General features: G+C 40.9%; 1 protein-coding gene across 1 annotated transcript; it reads left to right on the top strand.

Annotated features, from left to right (window-relative positions):
- Nucleotides 1-406: 406 nt before the first annotated feature.
- On the top strand, nucleotides 407-12,114 carry VPS18 (VPS18 core subunit of CORVET and HOPS complexes). Its single transcript, XM_089521923.1, has 5 exons — nucleotides 407-683; nucleotides 3,620-3,761; nucleotides 4,916-5,007; nucleotides 7,659-9,529; nucleotides 10,563-12,114. The coding sequence occupies exons 1-5, from the start codon at nucleotides 593-595 to the stop codon at nucleotides 11,289-11,291; spliced, it is 2,925 nt and encodes a 974-aa protein (XP_089378049.1). The 5' UTR covers nucleotides 407-592; the 3' UTR covers nucleotides 11,292-12,114.
- Nucleotides 12,115-22,820: the final 10,706 nt, after the last annotated feature.

Genomic DNA, 22,820 nt, shown 5'->3' with positions numbered 1-22,820 from the left:
TTCCTCACTACACTCTTACAGTGCTTCTATTGCAGTACTAGTGCTCTGGCTGCCTCCTGTTGCATTCTGGGATATTAGCATTCAAGCCAGGGAGCCCTTAGGCCTGACTGAACTACAAACCCCAGAATGCAAGTGGGGGCAAACAGGGCAGTGCTAACAGTGAAATAGCAGCCCTATTAATAATAAGAGTGTGGAAATGTGGCCACAGTATCTAGCTTATGCCTGTGTATGTGGAACTCTGGGAACTGTAGTTTGGTGAGAGGAATAAACCCAGTTTAGCACTGGAGAAATAACCCAGTTTGGCACTGCTTTAAGTGTCTAGGCTGAAGGCTATGGAATTCTGGGAGTTGGAGTTTGTTGTGGGCCCCACAACAAACTCCAACTCCCAGAATTCCATAGCCTTCAGCCTAGACACTTAAAGCAGTGAGGGTTACTCCTGCGGGCCTAGATAGGAACCCTCTCTATGGTCAAAATATAGAACCGGAAACAGGAAGTGCCTCTCCCTGGTGCTGCTTGTCAGCTGAGAGGCCCCTGCAGAGAGAGCGGAAGAGGGCAGCTGTGTGTGTGTTTTGAGGAGGGTCGGGGCCCCAGCATGGCCTCCATTCTGGACCAGTACGTGGACTCGCTCTCCCACTCGGCCTCGTCGCAACAGACCCGCGCCAGCCTGGGCATCCCCCACACGGGTGAGAAGAAGAAGGAGGAGGAGGGTCCCTGCTCCAGCCTCTCCACTTGCCCATCATAGGGAAACGTAGGAGGAATCCTAGCCAGGGATTATCATTGTCTGTCTTGCCTGTCCTGGCCAAGAGAGACAGTGATGAGGGATGATGGGAGCCCCAGTGCAAAAAGACCTAAAGGGCCTCAGTTGCCCACCCCTGCTTGGCTCATTCTTGAACATAATGGCAGTCAATATCAGGGAGAGGATGAGAGCTTAGTAATATTATAAAAGGGAGGATGTTTCTCTCTGCACTTTTCATTCTGTATAACAGTTCTATATAGCAATGCGAAGCTCAGTCTCTGAGTGCAGATTCTTATGCAGCTGCATTAGCAGCAGCCTTGCGGGAAAGATTAATGTCAGAAGACCTGCAAAAACCCAAGTCCAAATCCAAAGAGTTTCTGGAAGGCCATAGTTTCCCACCTCTCCAGTGGGCACATGTTTGTTGTTGTTGTTAACTGCCTTCCCCTTCAGTCTTGACCCAGGGCGACCCTGCTGATGAGACAGCCCCAAGGCTCCCTGTTCTCCCCTGCTCTGCCCAGTTCCTGCAAACTCATCCTTGTGATCTCTTTAATAGAGTCCCTCCATCTAGCATTCAGCTTCTCTTTCTACTTCGCAACACCTTTCCTAGCATTACTGTTTTTTCCAGTGATCCGTTCCTTCTCATGATGTGTCCAAAGTATGCCAGCTTAAGTTTTGAAACACTTTGAATTGAAACACATTGAACGCCTTTCTTTTTTATGGCGTAGGAACCTATTTCTATTCTTTCAATGTTATTTCTAATTCTGGTGCCAAAGTTTCTGTTAAAGAAGTAAAGCTCTGGTAGTCTCATTGAGGCTAACACTTATAGCTGAATAGATGTACATAGTCCCAGTGTAGTGTGTTATTAATTTATATCCAGCCTTTCTCCCAAGAGTGGGACTCAAGGCAGCTAACAACATAGGGAAAAACGCTACAGATTAAAAACTGCACAAAACTTTGATAAAAGTATAAATATAAAAGCAGTTAAACAATTCATAAAGTTAAAACATTAAACATGAAAAATATAATTAATTAAAAGATTATGCAGACCACAAAACAATACACAGCACATCATTAAAAGCTCATCCCATTCAGTTTCTAAAAGCTTGGTGACACAAGAATGTTTTCAGTTGTCAATGGAAGGAGAGGATGGAGGGAGCTATCCTGGCCTATCTAGGAAGAGAATTCCAAAGACTGGGAGGAATTCCCAAGAAGGCTTTCACTTGTTCCCATCAAGCGTGAGAATATGGTGGGACAGAAAGAAGGGTTTTTCCAGAATATCCTAGACCCATTTCTGTCCCACCATATCTGTCCCATAAAAAGAGATAGGGTCCTTTAGATATCCTGAACCCAAGCTGTATAGCAGTGGTTCCCAGAATTCCAAACTGACTGGGGCTTCTGGGAGTTGAAGTCCAAAACATCTGGAGGATCAAAGTTTGGAAACCACTGATTTATAATGTAATTCTCCTCATCCCAGAAGATGGTAAGGGAGCCATGAGCCAAGTAGAGTGGCACAGTTTTCAAATAGTGAAGTATTGAGCATCTTTGCTGTAATCTTTATCAGTTTTTTTGGGTGCGTGTTGCCAATGAAGATGTTCCCAGGCTTGTTGTTGCTTAGAAGAGAAAAAGACTTGCCCAGTTTTAAAGCTATACAAGAAAATTGGTACCTGTGAAGGACTAATGAGGTTTTAAAAATCTGATATTATAAGTTGTCTGTGCCTAATAATGACAACTCATATATTCTCTAAAGACCAAACTTTGTGATTTGTTCTACATCAAGGATGTTGCATTGTTTTCCATTTCAATTACAAATTGAGTTTTCTCTGTGATCCTGGAAAGAGACATATTTGCCCCGAAAAGGCATAGTAAAATGCTTCGCATAATTTATCCTTCATTATCCCACACTTTGGAAGACTGTTGATCTGTCTAGTAAAAGACCTCCAATAATATCCCATTACTGGTATATCACAAGATGTCATTCTATCCCCAGTGCTGTTCAACATCTACATGAAATTGCTGGGAGAGATCATCTGGAGGCCTGGGGCGGAGTGCTATCACTATACTGATAACACTCAAATATATATATCTATCAAAAACAATGTCAGCTAAGTATAGTGTGTCTCCTTTGAATGAGTGCCTGCAGCAGGTAATGGATTGGATGAAGAAAAACAAACTGAAGTTGAATACAGACAAGATGGAGGTGCTTATTGTTGAGGATCCTAACCTGGGTTTGGAGGTGTGTCAACCAATTGTGCATGAGGTTACACTCCCCCTGAAAGACAGTTTTCACAGTCTGGGAGTGCTTCTGGCTACATCACTCCAAATGACAGCTTCTATAGATATGACGGCCAGGAATGCTTGTATCTGCTTCAGCTGTTAGTCCAGCTATGTCTCTTCCTAGAGCTGGAAGACTTAAAGATGGTAGTGCATGTGCTTGTAATCTTAAAGCTAAACTTCTGCATTGTGCTGTACATCTGTACCATGTTTGGAAACCTGAATTAGTTCAAAATTTAGCAGCCATATTGGTTAATGGTACATCTAGGAGGGATCATATTACCCCAATATTTAAGATGACTCCATTGGCTGTGAATTAGTTTTCAGACAAGGTGCAAATCTGCTCCATACATTCAGGTCCTCTAGGGGGGCTAGATAAACAATTAATCTGGGCTAGATAAACAATCTCATCTGTTTTAAGGTAAATTCCTACATTTCTAATAAAAACCAGAAATGTCAGAGGAGATCCCAAGTAACAGGACATAAAGTTATGATGGTCTCCAGTTGTTGTTTGTCTTTATCATCTATTTTCAGAGCTAGAGTTTGAACTTTGGATTCTTTTATGTTTGAATTTATTTTTTAAACTAGTAATTTTCCTTTTGTTTCCTTAAGGGTATGTGAATGCTCGCCTGGAAAAGGAAACACCAATTTTTAACAAACAGAGGATTGATTTCACCCCTCCTGAGAGGATTAACAGCCTGGTTGTCTCCTCTAACCAACTGTGTATGAGTCTTGGGAAAGACATACTTTTTAGGTAATTGGTGCAGACTTTTCTGTTATCCCATTCCTTTTATTGAAATGTCTGAATGTGGGTGTGGTGAGGAAGTATCCAACTACCCCTCCTCATCTTTCAAGTCTTGTTTCTCAGTTTGTGCAATATTGTGGAACAGTCAATATTGCAGGAAACCAAAAAGCTGCTGCTTAATATTTGACCTCTGTCAGAACTGTCACTTCAGATTTTGAACAACAGTCATATTCCTCAAAGTGCCAGGAAATTAAGTTGTTATGCATTTGAGGTTGCATTTTAATATGTTTTAATCAAAAGTGTAAAATTTCCAGAAATTTTGAAGCTGGGGGGGGGGGGGGATTTTCCAGTTTGGGGGTTTCTTTGTGTGTGTGTGGGGGGGGGGGGAAGGAAACCAGAAATGTTCAGAAAACATGAAAAATGCAATATTAGTGACAACCTGGAAACCATGCCCTTTGAGGAACGATTTAGGGAACTGGGGATGTTTAGCCTGGAGAAGAGCAGGTTAAGAGGTGATATGATAGCCCTGTATAAGTATTTGAAGGGGTATCATATTGAGGCTGGAGCAAGCTTGTTTTCCGCAGCTCCAGAGGGTGGGACCCATAGGAACCAAACTAGAGAAAAAAAGATTCCACCTCAACATTAGGAAGAACGTCCTGACGATAAGAGCTGATAGACAGTGGAGTCTCCTTTGGAGGTTTTTAAATAGAGGCTGGATGGCCCTTTTGGGGTTGCTTTATATGTTCTTGCACAACAGGGGCTTGGACTGGATGACCCTTGAGGTCTCTTCCAACTCTACCATTCTATGAAAATTGGCAACATTTTCCACAATTCTTCAGATGATTGTGCCATAGAGTGCCAGCCTTGTAGGTATAATTTTCTGTGTATTCTACAACAAAAAAATGAATTTGGATACCAAAAATATCTCTTTTGATTGGAAGAAGGTTGCATGGAACTTGACAGTTCATGGTCTCATAACTGATTAATGTCTTCTTTGTTGAGTTAATCACAGACTTAAAATTATTTTACAAAAAACAAGATCCATTTAGGATATGCTGCGTGTGAAATGGTCTTCTGATGTTTTGTCCAACAATAAAGTTTCAATTCATCCATTCTTGTTCTTTTACATTTAAGCAATTTGCTTTATTTCCCCTTTTATGTAGACTTGACTTGGCCAAGGCAGATGAGCCTAACCAGGTAGAGCTTGGACGGAAAGATGAAGCCAAAGTTCACAAGCTGTTTTTGGACCACACAGGTAAAATGAGAAGAGGAGGTATAAAGTGCTATTTGGCATCTTTACTAAATGCTGTAAACAATGTATATTTTGTTATTTGTATCTAGAAGACTGGCCAGGGGTGTCTGGGGGTGGGAAGAGGGACTGCAGGCTGCACCAAGTGACACCTTAAGGGAGGAGGATAATACCACTGCTCCCCAGACATCTGCCTTTTGGAAGAAACGGGCTGTGGCCTTTGCCTGCTTCCCTTTAAAACACTGCAGAAATGGTGTGAATGGGGTGAGGCTCAGTGGGAGGAGAAAGGCGAGGCCACAGGTTTAGTTAAATTTTAAGTTAATTTTTTAAAAAAATAAAAATTATGAAAATTATTTTAATATTGTCTTTAAAAACATATCATCTTATCTATTTTTCACTTTAACCATGTGAAAATATGTACATATAAATACATTTAGGTGTGAATGGGATTGTAATTTAAAGGTATAATTTAAATTTTGCTAGTTCTTTGTGTCACAACTATTACCATTACATTCAGTCTGTTATATGGGAATTAAGATTTATAAGTAACATTAGTACAAAAAACACCATTCAGGATTTTATATTTTTTGTGGGGGTTTTGGGCAATGTGGCCGTGTTCTGGAAAAGTTTATTTCTGACGTTTCGCCAGCATCTGTGGCTGGCATCTTCAGAGAATGCTGGCATGGGAGTGACTGGGGAATAAGCTCTTTTAGAACATGGCCGCATAGCCCAAAAACTATGGATTTCATCCGTGAAAGCCTTTGACTTCACATAATTCAGCATTTTGTGTGGTGTGATATGGGAGGAGATGAATGGGTGGGTGACACCATGAGTTACTACACTGGGTGACGCCAACCCCAGTAATTCTACTGAGACTGACCCTTCATTCTCTTTGTACATCAACACTATAAAGTGTTTTTCCTTAAGGGTTTCTTGTGTAGATGCATTGTGTGTTTATAATTGCATTAGTTTTTGAATTTCTCACCTCTTTCATTGGCCTGAAAAATTCCTTCTGCCTTTTTATTTTTGAATACATGCATAGGCTTACATGTATTCTTTCAGTATGCTTGTACTGATTAAAAGGCATCTTAATAGGGTGGTGATATTCTGATAAACTTCCTTGTTGTTTGTCTTTCTGTAAGTTGTCTGAGAATCAAAAAAGGGGCTTAGCAACAGGTATGTTTGCTAACCTTATCAAAACAGCTAATTTATGAGTCAGATTGGTAATGCTGGAGACAATAGGTATGTAGATTCATATCTGTTAATGCGTAGGAACTATTAAATAACTTTAAAACAGGGATCTTATCAAAGGTTTTAAGGGCTAGCTGTGAACATTTTCTGTTTTAGGAAATACAGCATCTATTCAGACCAGAAGGAACCAAATTCCAAATAATATTGCCTATTAATGGTTGTACAAATCAGTATTAAAATGCTTAAAAAGTAAATTCCTTAGTCTCTGAAAAGTTGTAAATTTCTTACATGAAGTGTTTGAGGGTACATGGTGTCATCCTTAAAAATAAAAAGGAAGGTCCTTTTTATGGCATTGTTCATTTGAAACAACTGAGTAACAAATGTGGAATAAAATGATCAAGAGTTATTTACATGATTCATATTATGTTTTTATTGGGCTCTGTGTTAAAGGAGATGAAATAGACTGATGGAGCTGCCTGTGGCTGGTGGAACTGTATTCCCTCCAGTACTAGAGGCAGTATCCCTCTACATATCAGCTTTTAGGGAGCACAAGTGGGATAGTCCAGTTACCCACATGGTCACCCTAAGGGCTTCCCACCGGCGACTGGTTGGCCACTGCATAAGCTGAATTCTAGTGTAGATAGTGGTTTTGCTCTGATCCAGCAGGGGGAGCGCTTATACCAAATATTATCATCTTGCTATTCTGAATATTTTATGCTTGTCTTGCCTAAATTCTTTTTTTTAAAACTTTATTGAAATAAAGGTCAATGGTGCAGTTTCCATCTTGCTCATAAGTGAAATAATCTTTGTCATCTTCTTACGTAACTTCCAATCCATTCACCCTTCTGCATAGTGCATCTTATCTTTCCTAAGTTAACCTCAATTGCATGATATATAATACTGTCATTCATCTGTAATTTAAGTTACATACAATTATATATCACAACAGTATTAACCTCATAGTTTCCCTTTGCTCATTGATTACCTATACCAGTCACTATAACTCTTTATCTCTTGATTGTGCTTATTCTTTCCATTAATAATGTAATCCCATTTCTTTGTGGTTTTTTTCCTAATATTTTTACTAATACTCCACCCCTTTGGAGTCTTAATTCTCTAGCAGTTAAAAAAAATATTTTTATTTATTCCCCAAGTTTCTTTCCTGTACTCTAATATTGGTAGTCACTCATTTTCTATCTTCTGAATTGATTTGTTATTTATCATAGGTGTTAATCTGCCCATTTCTCTTATTTTTTTTTATTTTCTGCATTAATTATTAAATTCATATATTAAAGGGGGTACCTCTAGCTTCCACTAATGTTCTGCTAATGTTAAATTCATTAATTCATGGGACCTCCCTCAACATTCGAGGATACGTCCAGGGAGACGAGGATCAATTCCTTACTATGATGTATCTTTTCATAATCATAATCATCTCATTTTCTGTATCAATTTCTCTTTTACAGGTTCTCATCTTATTATTGCCCTGAATACCAGTGAGTGCCTCTATTTGAATCGAAGTGCTCAGAAGGTGCGCATTTTGTCCCGCTGGAAAGGTCATTTGGTTGAAAGTGTTGGATGGAACAAGTTCTTTGGTACGGAGATGAACACAGGCCCCATTTTGGTTGGGACAGCCCAAGGCCACATATATGAGGCTGAAATTTCAGTCAGCGAAGGGAGCCTCTTTGGCACTAACCCTGACCAATACTTCCGCCTCATTTATAACCTGGAAGAAGAAGCTGGGCCTGCCCCGGTTTGCTGCCTTGAGATCGAGCGAGGAATTGATGGTAAATGCTTCATAATTGCCACCACCCGCAAGAGGCTCTTCCAGTTTGTTGGCAAGATTCCAGAGGGATCAGAACAGCAGGCCTTTGGTGCAATATTTAGCATGCCAGCAGATCATTTGCCTGGCTTTCGGGAGTTTCCAGCCAGCCTTGGCTACAGCGAAATAGCCTTCTACACTCCAAAGCTTCGTTCCTCTCCAAGCTCTTTTTCTTGGATGATGGGAAATGGTGTTCTGTATGGGTCACTGGACTATGGTCGTCCTGACTCTATTCTGAGTGATGAGCAAGTCTGGGAATATCCTTCTGACGTGGATGCAGTAGCCAATAAGCCTATCTCCATAGTGCTCACACAGTTCCATTTTCTGCTGCTGTTTCCTGATCATGTGAAGGCTGTGTGCACACTGAATGGACAGGTCGTCTTCCAGGACATGTTCTTGGAAAAGTTTGGCTCCCTGAAGCGTATGATCAAAGATCCCTCATTTGGGCAGATCTGGATTCACACAGAAAAGGTAGTGTTTCGGTATAATGTACAGCGGGAGTCCCGTGATGTATGGAAGATGTATATGAATATTAATAAATTTGATTTGGCCAAAGAATACTGCAAAGACCGTCCTGAGTGTTTAGATACTGTGTTGGCAAAGGAGGCAGAATACTGTTTCCAGAACAGGAGGTACCTGGACAGTGCAAAATGTTATGCATTGACCCAGAATTATTTTGAGGAGATTGCCCTTAAGTTTATTGAAGCCCAGCAGGAAGAGGCATTGATGGAGTTCCTGATTAAAAAACTAGCTAACTTGAAGCAGTCCGAAAAGACTCAGACCACCTTGTTGACCACTTGGCTAACAGAGCTGTATTTAAATCGCTTGGGTATACTAGAAGGTGATGCCTCCAAACGGGATCTCTATGAGAAGACCCGTGATAAGTTCCGCAGCTTCTTGGGCAGCCCCAAAAATAAAGAATGCCTGTTTAACAATCGAGCGACCATTCATGAGCTGTTGGCAAGTCATGGAGACACAGAACATATGGTGTACTTTGCTGTCATAATGCATGATTATGAGCGAGTGATAGCCCATTACTGTCAGCATGAAAATTACAATGAAGCACTAGAGGTCCTCTCGAAAATCAAGGATGAGAATCTCTTCTACAAATTTTCTCCTGTTTTGATCCATCACATCCCTAAGAAGGTTGTGGATGCTTGGATTGAAATGGGCAAGAAATTGGATGCAAAGAACCTCATCCCTGCCCTGGTCAACTACAGTCAGAGTGGGAGCACCCAGCAGGTCAATGAAGCCATTCGATACATGGAGTTCTGTGTGAGTGAGCTGAAGGAAACTCAGCAGGCCATTCACAATTACCTATTGTCCCTCTATGCTTCATGTCGCCCTGACTCACTATTATCATACCTGGAACAAGCAGGAACATATGCTGACAACATCCACTATGACCTGAAATATGCACTTCGTCTCTGTGCTGAACATGGCCATCACCGTGCTTGCGTACATGTGTACAAAGTTATGGAAATGTATGAGGAAGCTGTGGATCTAGCTTTGCAGGTACGTGTGCTACCATATGAACAATCAGACCTTCAGCTTCCAAGATAGTTTAAGTTCTTGAAAGTCTAAGTCTTCATTGAAAAGAGGGAGGCTTAGATGCTGAAGAAAGACTAGGACAGAATGAACAAGGAAAAACTGTTGTCATCTTCACAGCTTGAAAAGTAAGCAGAGCTTAGAACATTACTTTTGAGAGGGGGTGATTACAACTTTCCAGAATCTTCCATCCAACATGTGAATGGAATTTGGGGAGCTGTAATCCAAGATCTGAAAACAAGAGGGTCTTAGCTCCAGTTCTCTAGCATATGAATGGCCTTGATCAGCTTTCTTTTGCGTAACTGAGGTTAGCACTCTTAGCTGCAGGACCCAGAAGGCAATAACTATTCCATTGTTTGTCCCAGTATCTGGCAGTTGGAAATAGGTCCCATTTAGCTCTTGAAAATAGTAGTCATTGATAAATCTGCCATAGATGTAACTAAATCTTTCTGTTGTAACAAGATGCATGCTAATTTTTGTGTAGTCACAATGTCACTGTGCAGAAAGAAGAGAGAGATATCAGCATCCTTAAAAGGAATTTTGGGGTTTGCTGAAATGGGAAAAAATTAGAAAGTGAACTGCTAGGGAAACCTCTTCCTACTCCCCTGGAAATCCCAAATAGCAGCACAACATGTATGCAGTTGTGTGGAAATGGGAAGATGGGAAAAAGCCGAAAACAAATCCAGAAGTGTGGGCCCACTTAGTCAAGCCAGTGCCACTCAGCACAGCAGTCAGAGGGTCAGGATTAAAATTAAAAATGAGACCAATGTGGAAAGACAACTCATTTCAATTTTGCACCTCCGGACAGGCAAATTTTCAAAATGACCTGTGATTACTAAGAACAGCGTCTAATATCTAATGGAATAGATGAAGGGCATTTGATTCTTATGCTCCTGTTGCCCTAGCAATGCCCTCCCCCAAATATTTTGCAATAAGAGTGGCAGAATATGGTAACAGTTTCCTTTCCCTTCTTTCTTCCTTCTTGATTTCCCCCACCCAGGTTGATGTCGATATGGCAAAGTCCTGCGCAGACCTTCCTGAAGAGGATGAAGAGCTGAGAAAGAAGCTCTGGCTGAAGATTGCACGACATGTAGTCCAGGAGGAAAAGGATGTCAAGAAGGCTATGGCTTGCCTTTCTAGCTGTGAACTACTGAAGATTGAAGATGTCCTTCCCTTTTTCCCAGACTTTGTCACTATTGATCACTTCAAGGAAGCCATCTGCAATTCCCTTGAGGCCTACAACAAACACATAGAAGAGCTGAAGACAGAGATGGAGGAAGCAACACAGAGTGCCAAAAGGATCAGAGAGGACATTCAGGAGATGAGGAACAAATATGGCTCTGTGGAACCCCAGGAAAAATGTGCAGCCTGTGACTTTCCGCTTCTAAACCGTCCCTTTTATCTCTTTCTCTGTGGCCACATGTTCCATTATGATTGTCTTCTCCAGGTAGTTTATCCAAACCTGCCTGCCTATAAGCAAATTAAGCTGGAGGACCTTCAAAAGAAGCTTTCAGCGACAAGCCAACCCTCCAAATCCCACCATCGCCCTAAAGATACAGATGTAACTGGTCAAGGAAAGGGCCAACCAAGTCGTGAACAGATGAAAGCTGACATTGATGATATTGTGGCTGCTGAATGTGTATACTGTGGGGAGCTAATGATCCGATCAATTGACAAACCTTTCATTGAGCCACAGAGGTATGATGAGGAGATGCAGAGCTGGTTGTAGGGTTAACATGCTTCTGACTGAACAAGAGTGTGAAATGGTCTACAAAGCATAATACTGGGCAGCTAACTACCAGACATCTGAAACTTGATTTCTAAAGAAGTTTGCAACAGTATTACACAATTTTTGTTCTCCGAGTCAGCTCTGTAGAATGGGCCATCAGTGCTGGTCCTTGATACGAAATCTTTTCCAAGAGCTGGAGGTCTGCAAAGCACTCCAGCTGATGAATCTCTGTACATACATCCTCATTACAATTACAGAATAGACTTTTCTCTTGTTGAAAAGAACTAAAAATGAAAGCTTGTGTCACATTTGGGCAATTCCCCTATTTCTGTAAAAAACTAGGCAGTGGTGGAATTGCCCCGTTGCATAAACGTACACATACAAACAACACAAATGTGAAGTTTCTCCTTGTGTTATTCTTGGCCAGACAGCCAAGAATCTGAAACATAAAAGGTAGTAAATGTGCACAAGCTCCATTTTTGAATATACGTATATCAGTTCTATTAATATGGTGTTATAATGCTGTCGTGTTTAATATGCACTCAGAGCAATTCCATATAGATGCTGTGTCTTCTTGTCTCTTAGCAGTTTTCTGCTCCCAGTTTCTTGAAAAGTTACTTGGGGAAGTTGCAAATTGTTTAAATTTTCTGTAGGGTTTCTTCGCTTTGTTCAAAGTAAGTGGATAAGTGATGCCACTGTTCACTGAAAACTTTTGTGTAGATTGGAGGTGAATGGCAACCAAACTCTCACATGACTATTCCTACTGACCAAGTTAGAGCAGCATTTTGCCACTTGTGATCTTAATAAAATGACTTGTGCACTATTTTCTGGATATCTATGTGGGGTGATAACCTTAAAACAGAATGTTTTAATAATAAATTGTACAGTTGAATTGGGACTACTCAGGATTTAGTTTTAGTAATCCCAAAATTATTATAGGAAAATAAGATTTGACCAACAGTTGGGTATTGCCTCGGAGTTGAAAGTTGATTTATGCCTCGTCTTTTAAAAGCGTATATTCTCTATGTACAGTGGGCCCTTTGCATTCGCTGGGATTAGGGGTTTACGACCACTATGAAAGTGGAAATTGCAAATTAAAAAGCCACATTTTTTTTTTATCCTGAGGTGACACCTCTTTAAGGATCTCTAGGTCCTCTAGCGCAACTCTGTGGTCAAAATCTGCCAGAGGTTGACCATAGAATTGCGCTGGAGGACTTATAAGTTCCTAGAGCAGTATTTTCTCTAGGAAATATCTAGGTCCTCCAGTGTTACTCTGTGGTCAGCCTCTGGAAGAGTTGAGTTGGAGGAACTAGAGATTCCTAGAGAGAACAGATTAATCAAATAATCAAATCTGTGAACACCAAAGCTGCAAATGTGGAGGGCTGGCTGTACATTGGAGTAGAGAATGGAGTAGAATCATAGAGTTGGAAGAGATCACAAGGGCCATCCAGTCCAACCCTCTGCCATTCAGGAACTGACAACCAAAACATCCCTGAGAGATGGCCATCCAGCCTCTGTTTAAAGATCTCAAAAGAAGAATCCACCACACTCTGATGGAGTGTGTTCCACTCTTGAACAGCTTTCACTGTCAGGAAGTTCCTAATGTTGAGGTAGAACCTGTTCCTGTAGTTTGCATCCATTGTTCTGAGTCCTACTCTGGAGCAGCAGAAAACAAGCTTGCTCCATTCTCAATATCACATCCCTTCAAATATTTAAACAAGGCTATCATATCACCGCTTAACATTCTGTTTTCCAGGCTAAATATACCCAGCTCCCTAAGTCTCTCCTCATAGGGCAAGGTTTCCAGATCCTCTGCCATTTTAGTTGCCCTTCTCTGGACAAGTGTTAGTTTATCAAAATCCTTTTTGAATTGCAGTGTTCCAGGTGTGGCCTGACCAAAGCAGAATACAGTTGTGCTATTACTTTCCTTGATCTAGACAAGGAAATACTTTTTTTGATGCAGCCTGGAATCACATTGGCCTTTTTACCTGCCTCACCACACTGTTGACTTATGTTCAACTTGTGGTCTACTAAGACTCCTAGATCCCTTTCACACATACTCTCATTAAGCCAGGTTTCCCCCATCCTATTTCTATGCATTTCATTTTTCCATCCTAAGTGCCATACCTTACATTTCTCTGTGTTGATATTCATTTTGCTAACTTTCGCCCAACTTTCTAATCTATTAAGGTAATTCTGAATTTTGATCCTCTCCTCTAGGGTATTAGCTATTTCTCCTAATTTGGTGTCATCTGCTAATTTGATAAGCATGCCCCCTATTATTTCATGTAAGTAATGGATAAAAATGTTGAATAGCACTGGGCCCAGGACAGAACCCTCTGGCACCCCACTGGTCACTTCTCTCCAGGATGAAGAGGAGCAATTGCTGAGCACACTTTGGGTTTGGCTGGCCAACCAATTACAAATCTATTGTAACAGTTGCATTATCTAACTCGCATTTTACGAGCTTGTTTGCAAGAATGTCATGGGGAACCTTGTTAAAGGCCTTACTGAAATCAAGATTTGATATATGTACAGCGTTCCGTTCATCTACCAAGCTGGTAATTTTATCAAAAAAAGCAAAAGAAAAAAAAATCAGGTTAGTCTGGCATGACTTCTTTCTCAGAAACCCTTGTTGACTTTGTGATTATGGTATACACTTCTAACTTCACAGACTCTCTGTTTAATGATCTCTAGAAATATTCCTGGTATTGATGACAGACTAACTGGATGATAATTGTTAGGATCCTCCCCCCCCCTTTTTTTTTTTTTGACGATAGAGACAACGTTTGCCCTCCTCCAGTCTGCTGGGACTTCTCCTGTTCTCCAGGAGTTCTCAAAGATTATTGCCAATGACTCTGAGATTATGTTTGCCTGTTCTTTTAATACCCTTGGATGTAGTTCATTTGGTCCGGGTGACTTAAATTTATTTAGATTAATAAGGTATTCCTCTACTACCTCTTAACTTACTCTGTGATACATTTTCCCTATTGTGTCCTCTGCTCCATTTTCCTCAGGTTAAGCACCCCTCTCCTTTTGTGAGAAGGCTGAGGCAAAGAAGGTGTTGAGTAAATCTGCCTTTTCTCTGTCCCATGTTAGCATTTCTCCATCTATTCTCCATGCAGTGGCCCTACCATTTCCTCCTCTTTACTGTGAACATACCCCCCAAAGACTCTTTTATTGTTCTTAACCTCTCTAGTAAGCCAGAGCTCATTCTGTGCTTTAGGTTTTCTGACTGCCTCTACACAACATGAAATGCCAACTAAGAAATTGGGAAGTCCAAATAGGTTTCAAAAGGATTTTGTAACTTAAACCACATTCCCTAGTGGATTTGGTTTTGGCTGCAATTAATTAATGAGTAGATCATATCTGTACCAGAAAGTTACCATGGTGAAGCTCCTTTGTTTATTAGTGTTGATTTTTTTTTTAAATTGTAATTTCTGGCTGAGTTCAGAGTCTCTGTTGGCTGTTTGGAGTTTCCAGTTTTGGTTGTTTCAGTTGCATGCAAATATAGGCAAATAGCTTCTTTTGTCGAGTAACTGAATACCTGTTAGTTTTAATTAAAAATATGTGTATAACTTATTGCTCACACTTTAGTATTTATATGCTACTAAAAAGCAGACACTATACACAGCAAAAGCCAGTATATAACTTTATATTACTATTATACTAGGTTTTCGAATTCATGATCAAAACTGAAGTTCTTCTAAAGATAACAGTATATCCACAATCCAAATCCATACTCAGGTAGTTTGGATTTTTACAGCAGCTGACCTTTACTTGTCAGATGCCTTATCTGAAAAGTAGCATTTATGCTGAAATCTAGCATGTTGCTTCTCTACTGTTGCACATCTAGCCAGCTGAAAATTTCAGAAGAACAAATGTCCTGATCGTCACCAGACATTTAAATCTGTTGGGGTCAAGCATACCCAGGCAGCTAATATGGGAGATTGGGAATCCTTTTGCTGCTTGTCCATGGACAGTGAGAAGCCATTCTGCCCTTTCTTCCCACACACATCCTACCAGTGGTTTTGTGTTGTTGGGATGTACATGGGAGAGCTGTGGTGTGGTCCCCTGGATGTTGGATACCATCTCTTATCAGTATGTTCAGTGTCTAGAAGATGCGGCCCTACAACACCTGAAGGACCACAGATGCTCCAGCTCTGTGTTAGGACATAGGTTGGAAGATTGTGCCACTAGCATGCACTCTGCTATCCCATTCTGTGTGATTAAGATTAAGGGTAGGTGGATAGTTTCACTATACTTGGATTACTTAGGCTGCTGCCACACTGCAAAAATAAAGCAGGTTGACAGCACTTTAACTGCCATGACTCAGTGCTATGGAGATCTGGGATTTGTAATTTTGTAAGATATTTAGCCATCCCTGTTGAGAGCTCTCATGCCCTGTTAAACTACAAATCCCAGAATTCCATAGCATGAGTCATAAGAGTTAAATTTGTGTCAAACTGCTTTATTTCTACAGTGTGAGAGCAGCCTGAGTGAGAAACCAAACGGATAATTGATTTAATAATCTACTGCTAGTGCAAAATGTAATTTTAACAAATAGTTTTGAATAAAAGCAAAGCTCAGTCTGAAACGTGCTGTATGACAGTTACTTCTCAAGATGTAAAAGAGAACGTTTGTCTCTGGTTTATGAAGTCTATTAAGGACAACAGTACTGATACCAGGAAGCGAAACATGATTAGGGTCTAGTTGTAGGCCCTGGGAGCAGCCTACTACAGTTTAACCAAGCCTTCCAGATGTTAAATTACAGCTCCCATCTTGCCTCACCTTTATCCACCATGCTGGGAATTGTGGTCCAGTAACATATGAAATGCCATAGGTTCTCCAATTTAACCCAGTTTCTCACCAAACAGAATTTGTGTTGACGTATGTTTAGGAAGATTGTGTGGCAAAAATATTTACAGATTCTACTGCTAATCATGTTTTTTTTTAAAAAAAAAGATGCTATATTTTTCTGTAACATTTGTAATATTGGGGGTACTGATCAGTTTCCTTAATGACCAGTTTGCTATATCGTGGGGGGGGGGGGGGGGAGAGATAGCTTTCTTGTTAAACTTTGGTAAATAATAACTGGGAATATATACAAGAAAGCTCCAGGAAATTCTGGATTAATGTGCCAAGTAAAAATGTTCCCAGGAAAACACAAATATTACTTTTGCCATTTGTTGTGCATTTATCAAGAAGAACTCTTCCGTTTCCTTCATTTGTTTTGAAAAACTAAACTTGAAGTTAGAGTGAGACTACAGAGAGAGCCACTAGATGTCACCTTCTCCCCTAAGACTGTAAAGTTTTGAATAAACATTGCCCATTTATAGCAGTTTGATGTGGAATCCTGGGATTTTGAGTTTGTTTTTCAATGCTTTGGCTCAGAAGACTGTACTAGAGTTTTCTAGCAGAGAATGCCAAGCCCCTCACCAGACTATAAATTCCAGTTTAATACAGGATGGAGCCATAGCAATCAAAGTGGTATCAAACTGTAATGTAGATAACTCTCAGTGAGAGGAACAACTACCTAAAAGAGTCTAAAGGACAGTTGGGCAGTTTAATGATTACAGCATAGCATGGCCAAGCAATCCGAACTAGAGATGGAGAGGAACAATGGGATTGTGAAAGATTACCCAGAACTGTGGAAACTTGCCAGGAAGGCAGGAAGATAGGAATTAGTCAATGAACTAGTTCTGGAAATTATTAAGAAAGGTAACTTGAAGAAAGGATGTTGCTAAAACTATGCATTTTTGGAATGTATAAAAGGTTTGAAGAAAGACAATTGGGTGTGACAGTCTTGGAATTGCCATGTAGGCAGCTGTCACCCCGTACGGAGAATAAAGGTGTGCTTATTTTGAGCTACAGTTGGACTCTGGACTTTCTTTGTTGCTGGGTGCTCCAAGGACCCTTCCGGCATAGGTTGGGAGGGCTTGCTACCCTCCCCCTTCATCAGAAGATTATAAAACAGCCCATTTTAGAGGCTTTAGTTGTATGCAAATTAGTGATCTTGCAAGTGGAATTGATATATAAAATCTCAAGAATTCAGTAGTGAAGAACTATTCCAAAGCCATGGAGTTACAAGATCTGTTAAGCCCAAAAGGCAGCCTTGAATAAATAATTTCACTGCCTAGCCTACCCCTCCCATGTGGTTATGAAAAGAAATGGCTGCTTGAGATTTGGAGAGAATTCTGATCTAATAAAAGTGCTATGGCTTTTCTATTCCTTCTGAATTTTGTGATAATATTAATTTCTATTAATATACAGCTGAATTAATTATTATTATTAATATACGTCTGGATGTTTTGTTACAGCTTCTCCTGTTGCTTCAGCCAGTGGCTCTTCAAATTACAGAAACTCATTAGGTATTGTGATATTTGAGCAAAGGTGCAGCATAGCTTATCAGCTCATATAGGGTCTTGTCCATCTTCAGTTACCTTCTAGAAAAGCATTGTATGAAATCTGAAAAGGCCCCATGCAGAGATTTGGGGGCAGGCAGGGGGACAAAAAAACAACAACCTCAGGATGCCTCAGCCAGCATGGCTACAGTCTTCAAACTGTTGTTCAAAATGCAGCCATGAGCAAAGCTGGGAAACTGGAGTACTGCTTCCTGCATCTTTCCATTAGCATGGCTGGAGCCAAGTTAGCTGAGGATACTTGGAACTGCCCCCCCCCCCCCACCAGCCACCTGGTGATCTTAAAAACTGTGCCTAATGAAGAGGTTAATGCTGGTTCCAAAAACATTTGTGGCCAAAGATGCTAAGAGTGCCTAGCAGAGCTCCCTATCTCAGGAGGCGTAAGAGAAAAAGTGTAATGTAACACTCTCCTCATTCCAGTGTTCAGGCTCAAAGTGCATATAGAATGACCTGCTGCAGCACAAGGCCTGTTCTTGACCTCACTCCCAGCCATGCTTGTGCCTGCCAGATGTTCTTCCCTCGCTTCTTCTCTGTTGCTCTGTCAGAAGCATGCTAACCAGCCAACCATTTCCACTTCTCCAACCCCCCTTCCCAAACCCAATGTCAATCCTTCCCCTCTTCACTCCCTGCACTGGTAAAGAGATGCCATCCCTATCAAATTCCACTCCAACATCAATGTTTAATATGGGAAGAGCAGGTGAGGGTGGGCAGAGAGCAACCCAGTTCCCTCTGAAACTGAACTTGGGAAGCCGAGAAGAAAAGAAGGAAACAATTGTGAAAGGGGTGCGACTGATAGGGGAGGCCTGCTGCTGGTTTCCTTGTGGCTGTATTGTTCTTCCATAATATAGAGGTGAATTGAGGGCTTTATGTGTTGACGTAATGCAAGTGGTGTCTCCTGGCCTGCAGGTGCCCTTTATTGAATCTAGTGCAAATTTGAGCTGAGCAGGAAGGCAGTTTGTTCCCCTCCCAACCTTGCTCCAAGATAGCCTGCCTTCTCATCTGGATATCTTATACAAGTTGCTGGCGGCTGGCTTTGTTGTCTTGCTGCCTAGGATCTGTTTGGAATCAGTGGGTGGCAGACTCATAAGGCAGGTATATACACATACACCTTTTTATTCTGACTAGACTCTAGGAGAATCACCTTTTCCCCTCTCATCTTGTATTGCCAGTCACAAAGAATGCAAGAATAGCTGTGCTGGATCTGACCAAGGGCTTATCAAGACTAACATTATGTTCACACATGGGCCAACTAGTTACTTACAGGAAGCCTACAAGAACGACATAAGTGCAACAGTTTTCTCTATTGTAGATTATTCTCCTCCTATTCCACTGAACAGGTCAGTGGAAAGGGCAAAGACTTAATAATCTTTGACAAGCTCATTACATATTTTGAACTGGCACTAGATTTACATTTCTTGTTGTCATGTCCACTCTGACCTATTGTGACCTTATTACAGGGTGGTTGGTTTTTTTGGCAGAATTTATTCAGAGCAGGTTTGCCATTGCCTTCTTCCAAAGCTGAAAGAGTTTGGCTTGCCTAAGGTCATCCAGTGATTTTCCATGGCTGAACATTAACTGGAAAACTGGTCTGGTCTCATCTATATATTCATATTTAATATTTTGTCAAGGATTTTCAGCTTGGCCATGAAATTCACTGGGTGACCTTGGGCAAGTCACACGCTCTCAGTCTCAGGGGAAGGCAATAACAAATCTGAACAAATCTTGCCAAGAAAACCCCATGACAGGGTTGCCTTAGGGTTACTATAAGCTGGAGACGATTTGAGGGCACTCAACAATAACAAAATGTTCATAGCCCACTTTAGGTCACATAGTTATTTTTACAAATACTCTCTTTCATCAAAAGGTTTCATATTGTGGTCCTCATGTAATAGAGTTCATTGCTTTAAGCAATCTTTAATGAACTTGGTCTCAGTTACTGTTGTAACTATTTTGTAATGATGGTAATTCCTTCCCTTCCTTTATTCACATATTGTGCAGGGGGTCAGAAACTGAGAAAGTTGATATAAGAGAATGTTTGTGGCTATGATGAAATCTGGACTGAATCTTCTTGGTTCCCAGATAACAACCCTGCTCATATGACAGTACTTAAAATTATCTTATAGGTAGGAAAGTGAGATGAGTTCATTGCATTTTTCTTAACTTTCAACTAAAATAAAATATTGTTCAAGGCCTTGAAAAATGCTACCAAAAATGAATGAAAACCAAATCATGGTGGTCAGCCCTGCTCAGACCAGGGTGACAAACCTTTGGATCCTCAGATGTTATGGCCCACAACTTCAGTCAGTCCAATCTAGTATGACCATTGGGAAGGATTTGCAGAACTGTAGTTCCTTACCCTTGTGGCAGACTGTATATTTCCTTAGACCAGGCCTGCACAACATACGGTCTGGGGGATTTCAAGTGGCCTTTGAGGATGTGGAACAACTTCAAGGCTCCTCCACCCTTTTGCCACCTCCTGAGGAGAGGGCCATGTGGAGGAGGCAGAGGAAGGGTAAGCACTTGGCCCACTTGGCTCATCCACTGTCTGGCTTTCTCCTGAGGAGAGTGCTAGTTGGAGAAGGAGTAGGAGGATAGGCAAACGCTCACCCCTCAAGGCTCCTCCATTGCCTAGCTTTCTGAGGAGAAAGACGGGTGGAGGATGATCATGGGCAAATGCTCACCCTGCCAGGCTCCTGCACCTAGCTTTCTCCTGAGAAGGTGGAGTGGCAGAGGAGAAAGAGGGGCACACACTCACCCCTCAAGGCTTCTCTGTCATTTGGCTTTTTCCCGTGGGGAAGTCAGGCAGAGAAGAAGAACAAGCAAGGTTCCTCTGCTGCTTGGTTTTCTCCTAAGGAGAGGGCGAGGCAGAGACAGAGGATGGAATTAATATTTATTAATTCTAATCTAATTCTAATTACACTTGTTTCCGTATTCGATAGGGTTAGTGGCACAAGACTCCCGTGAATATGGAAAAACCACAGATAACAAAAACACCACGTTTTTCCTGAGATGACACCTCTCTAGGAATCTCTAGGTCCTCCAGTGCAACTCTGTGGTCAACGTCCGACAGGCACTGACCATAAAACTGCACTGGAGGTGCTACAAATGCCTAGCAGAGTATTCTCTCTAGGAATCTCTAGGTCTTTCAGGTCAACCTGCAGTTAAAGTTGACCATAGAGTTACACTGGAGGACCTAGATATTCCTAGAGAGAACATATTAGTCAAATCAATGAATATTTAATTTATTTAATTTAAACTTATCTGTGGCCCAAATAAGTTTCGTGTATTTTCATTTTGGCCCCTAACTACTGCCAAAGGGTGCAGGTCTGCCTTAGACTATATTATGTTTACTAGGCTGCTGCTTTGCACAGACTGAACATGTGGTTGGAGACCCTACCTATCATACATAGTTTGTATGCCTGTAGGAGTAAATGTACAGATGGTTTTGTGAACGCAGACAGTTGGAGGTTACAAATGAATTAAAACACCCAACAGTTAAGCATTCAAATGAAAAACGATTCAGAGAGAGATCTCCCTAAGACTGGCACTCCATTGCCCGAAAACCTTTGCCAGGGATATTCTACTTTCAGATCTCTTTTAGTACAGGATGGAGAAGACATCCTAAACAGGGCAGTTTACTGGTGTGTATGCAGGAAATGCAGAACTTTTTAACTCACTTGTTGGTGATACAATCTTGTTTTAACTGCTATTTTTTAATAAATGTCAAGACAGAAATTTAATATTTTATTTACATTAATAAATAAATAAATCTGATTCAAATGTTAAAATATCTGATTTTTTTTTAAATTATCCACCCTGATATGGATATAAAGCCTAGATTCTCTGGTCCATCACATTTGTACCAGTCATTTTTCTTGTGCACCTTCCCAGCACTGCTTCCATCCCAATTATAAGAGAATTATCAGAGAAGCTCTAATGACTGGGTAATCTGCCAGATGCAGGTTTGTTACCAACAGATGGCAGAAAGCATCTGAGGTAATAAGTGAAAGAAAGGATAATGTTGGCTGATCTGCATAATAATCAGCTTGTGAACAGGTTTCAAGTTGTTTCTACATTGCAGGGGTTTACTGTGTGAGGGAACCAGGGACACTTTCTTCGCAGGCAACTTTCATCAAAGCAAATATTGAACAAGAGAAATACCTTTATGCCAAAACATCAATGGTGAATAGGCAAAAACAGTTTCACTTTCACAGTCTACAAAGACAGGCTCTGTGAAAGTGAGTAGGGTGGTGGTGGTTCTTATATATTCTTCATGCTTAAATATTTAACAATTGCTCACCAGTTATATAGTCCACCTGGAGCTGCCTTCTGGCTAACCGGACTGTCTCCTTACTTACTCTTACTGACCCACTCATCCCTGGACTTCTCTAGCTCAGGCCTGGAAGAAGGAGAAAAGATTGATAAAATGTTAAGAGGTGGTAGCAATCTTTGCATGCCTACTCTGTACTCACTAATTGCTGGTTTGCATGCTTGCTAAATTTCTGTTTATTTGCTTTTAGCCCATCAATGCTATTCTTGAATCATTCTAACCAGGAACATCATTAGAGAAAAGCGGGAGGAGCACAGCACACCAGGTGACACCTTAAACGGTGGGGTGACACCACTGCTCCCCATACATCTGTCTTTTTGCAGAAATGGGCTGTGATGTTTGTCTGTGTCCTTTAAATATGCTGAAGAGTGAGGTGAGGTTCAATGGGAAGAGAAAGAGGAGAGGCCACAGGTTTTTTTAAATTAAATTTTAAGTTTTAATTTTTTAAAAACTATTTTTAAATTCTTAAAAAAAATTAAAACATCACATCTTACCAAATTTTCACTTTAGCCACATGAAACAATGTACATGTAAATACTGTGCATATGATATTGTAATTTAAAGGTGCAGTTTTAATTTTGACAGTTGTTTATGTCACAACTATTGCCACGAGTAAGGGCTGTTTGACAATGGAACACACTCCCTCGGAGTGTAGTGGAGTCTCCCTCCTTAGAGGACTTTAAACAGAGGCTGGATGGCCATCAGTCGGGGATGCTTTGACTGAGATTTCCTGCATGGCAGGGGGTTGGACTGGATGGCCCTTGTGGTCTCTTCTAA

Source organism: Sceloporus occidentalis, unplaced genomic scaffold (assembly GCF_023333645.1).
Source record: "Sceloporus occidentalis isolate IW3139 unplaced genomic scaffold, rSceOcc1.0.p SCAF_4, whole genome shotgun sequence".
NCBI lineage: Eukaryota > Metazoa > Chordata > Lepidosauria > Squamata > Phrynosomatidae > Sceloporus > Sceloporus occidentalis.
The sequence above is the reverse complement of the archived record's forward strand: the minus strand, read 5'-3'. Positions and strand labels throughout refer to the sequence as shown.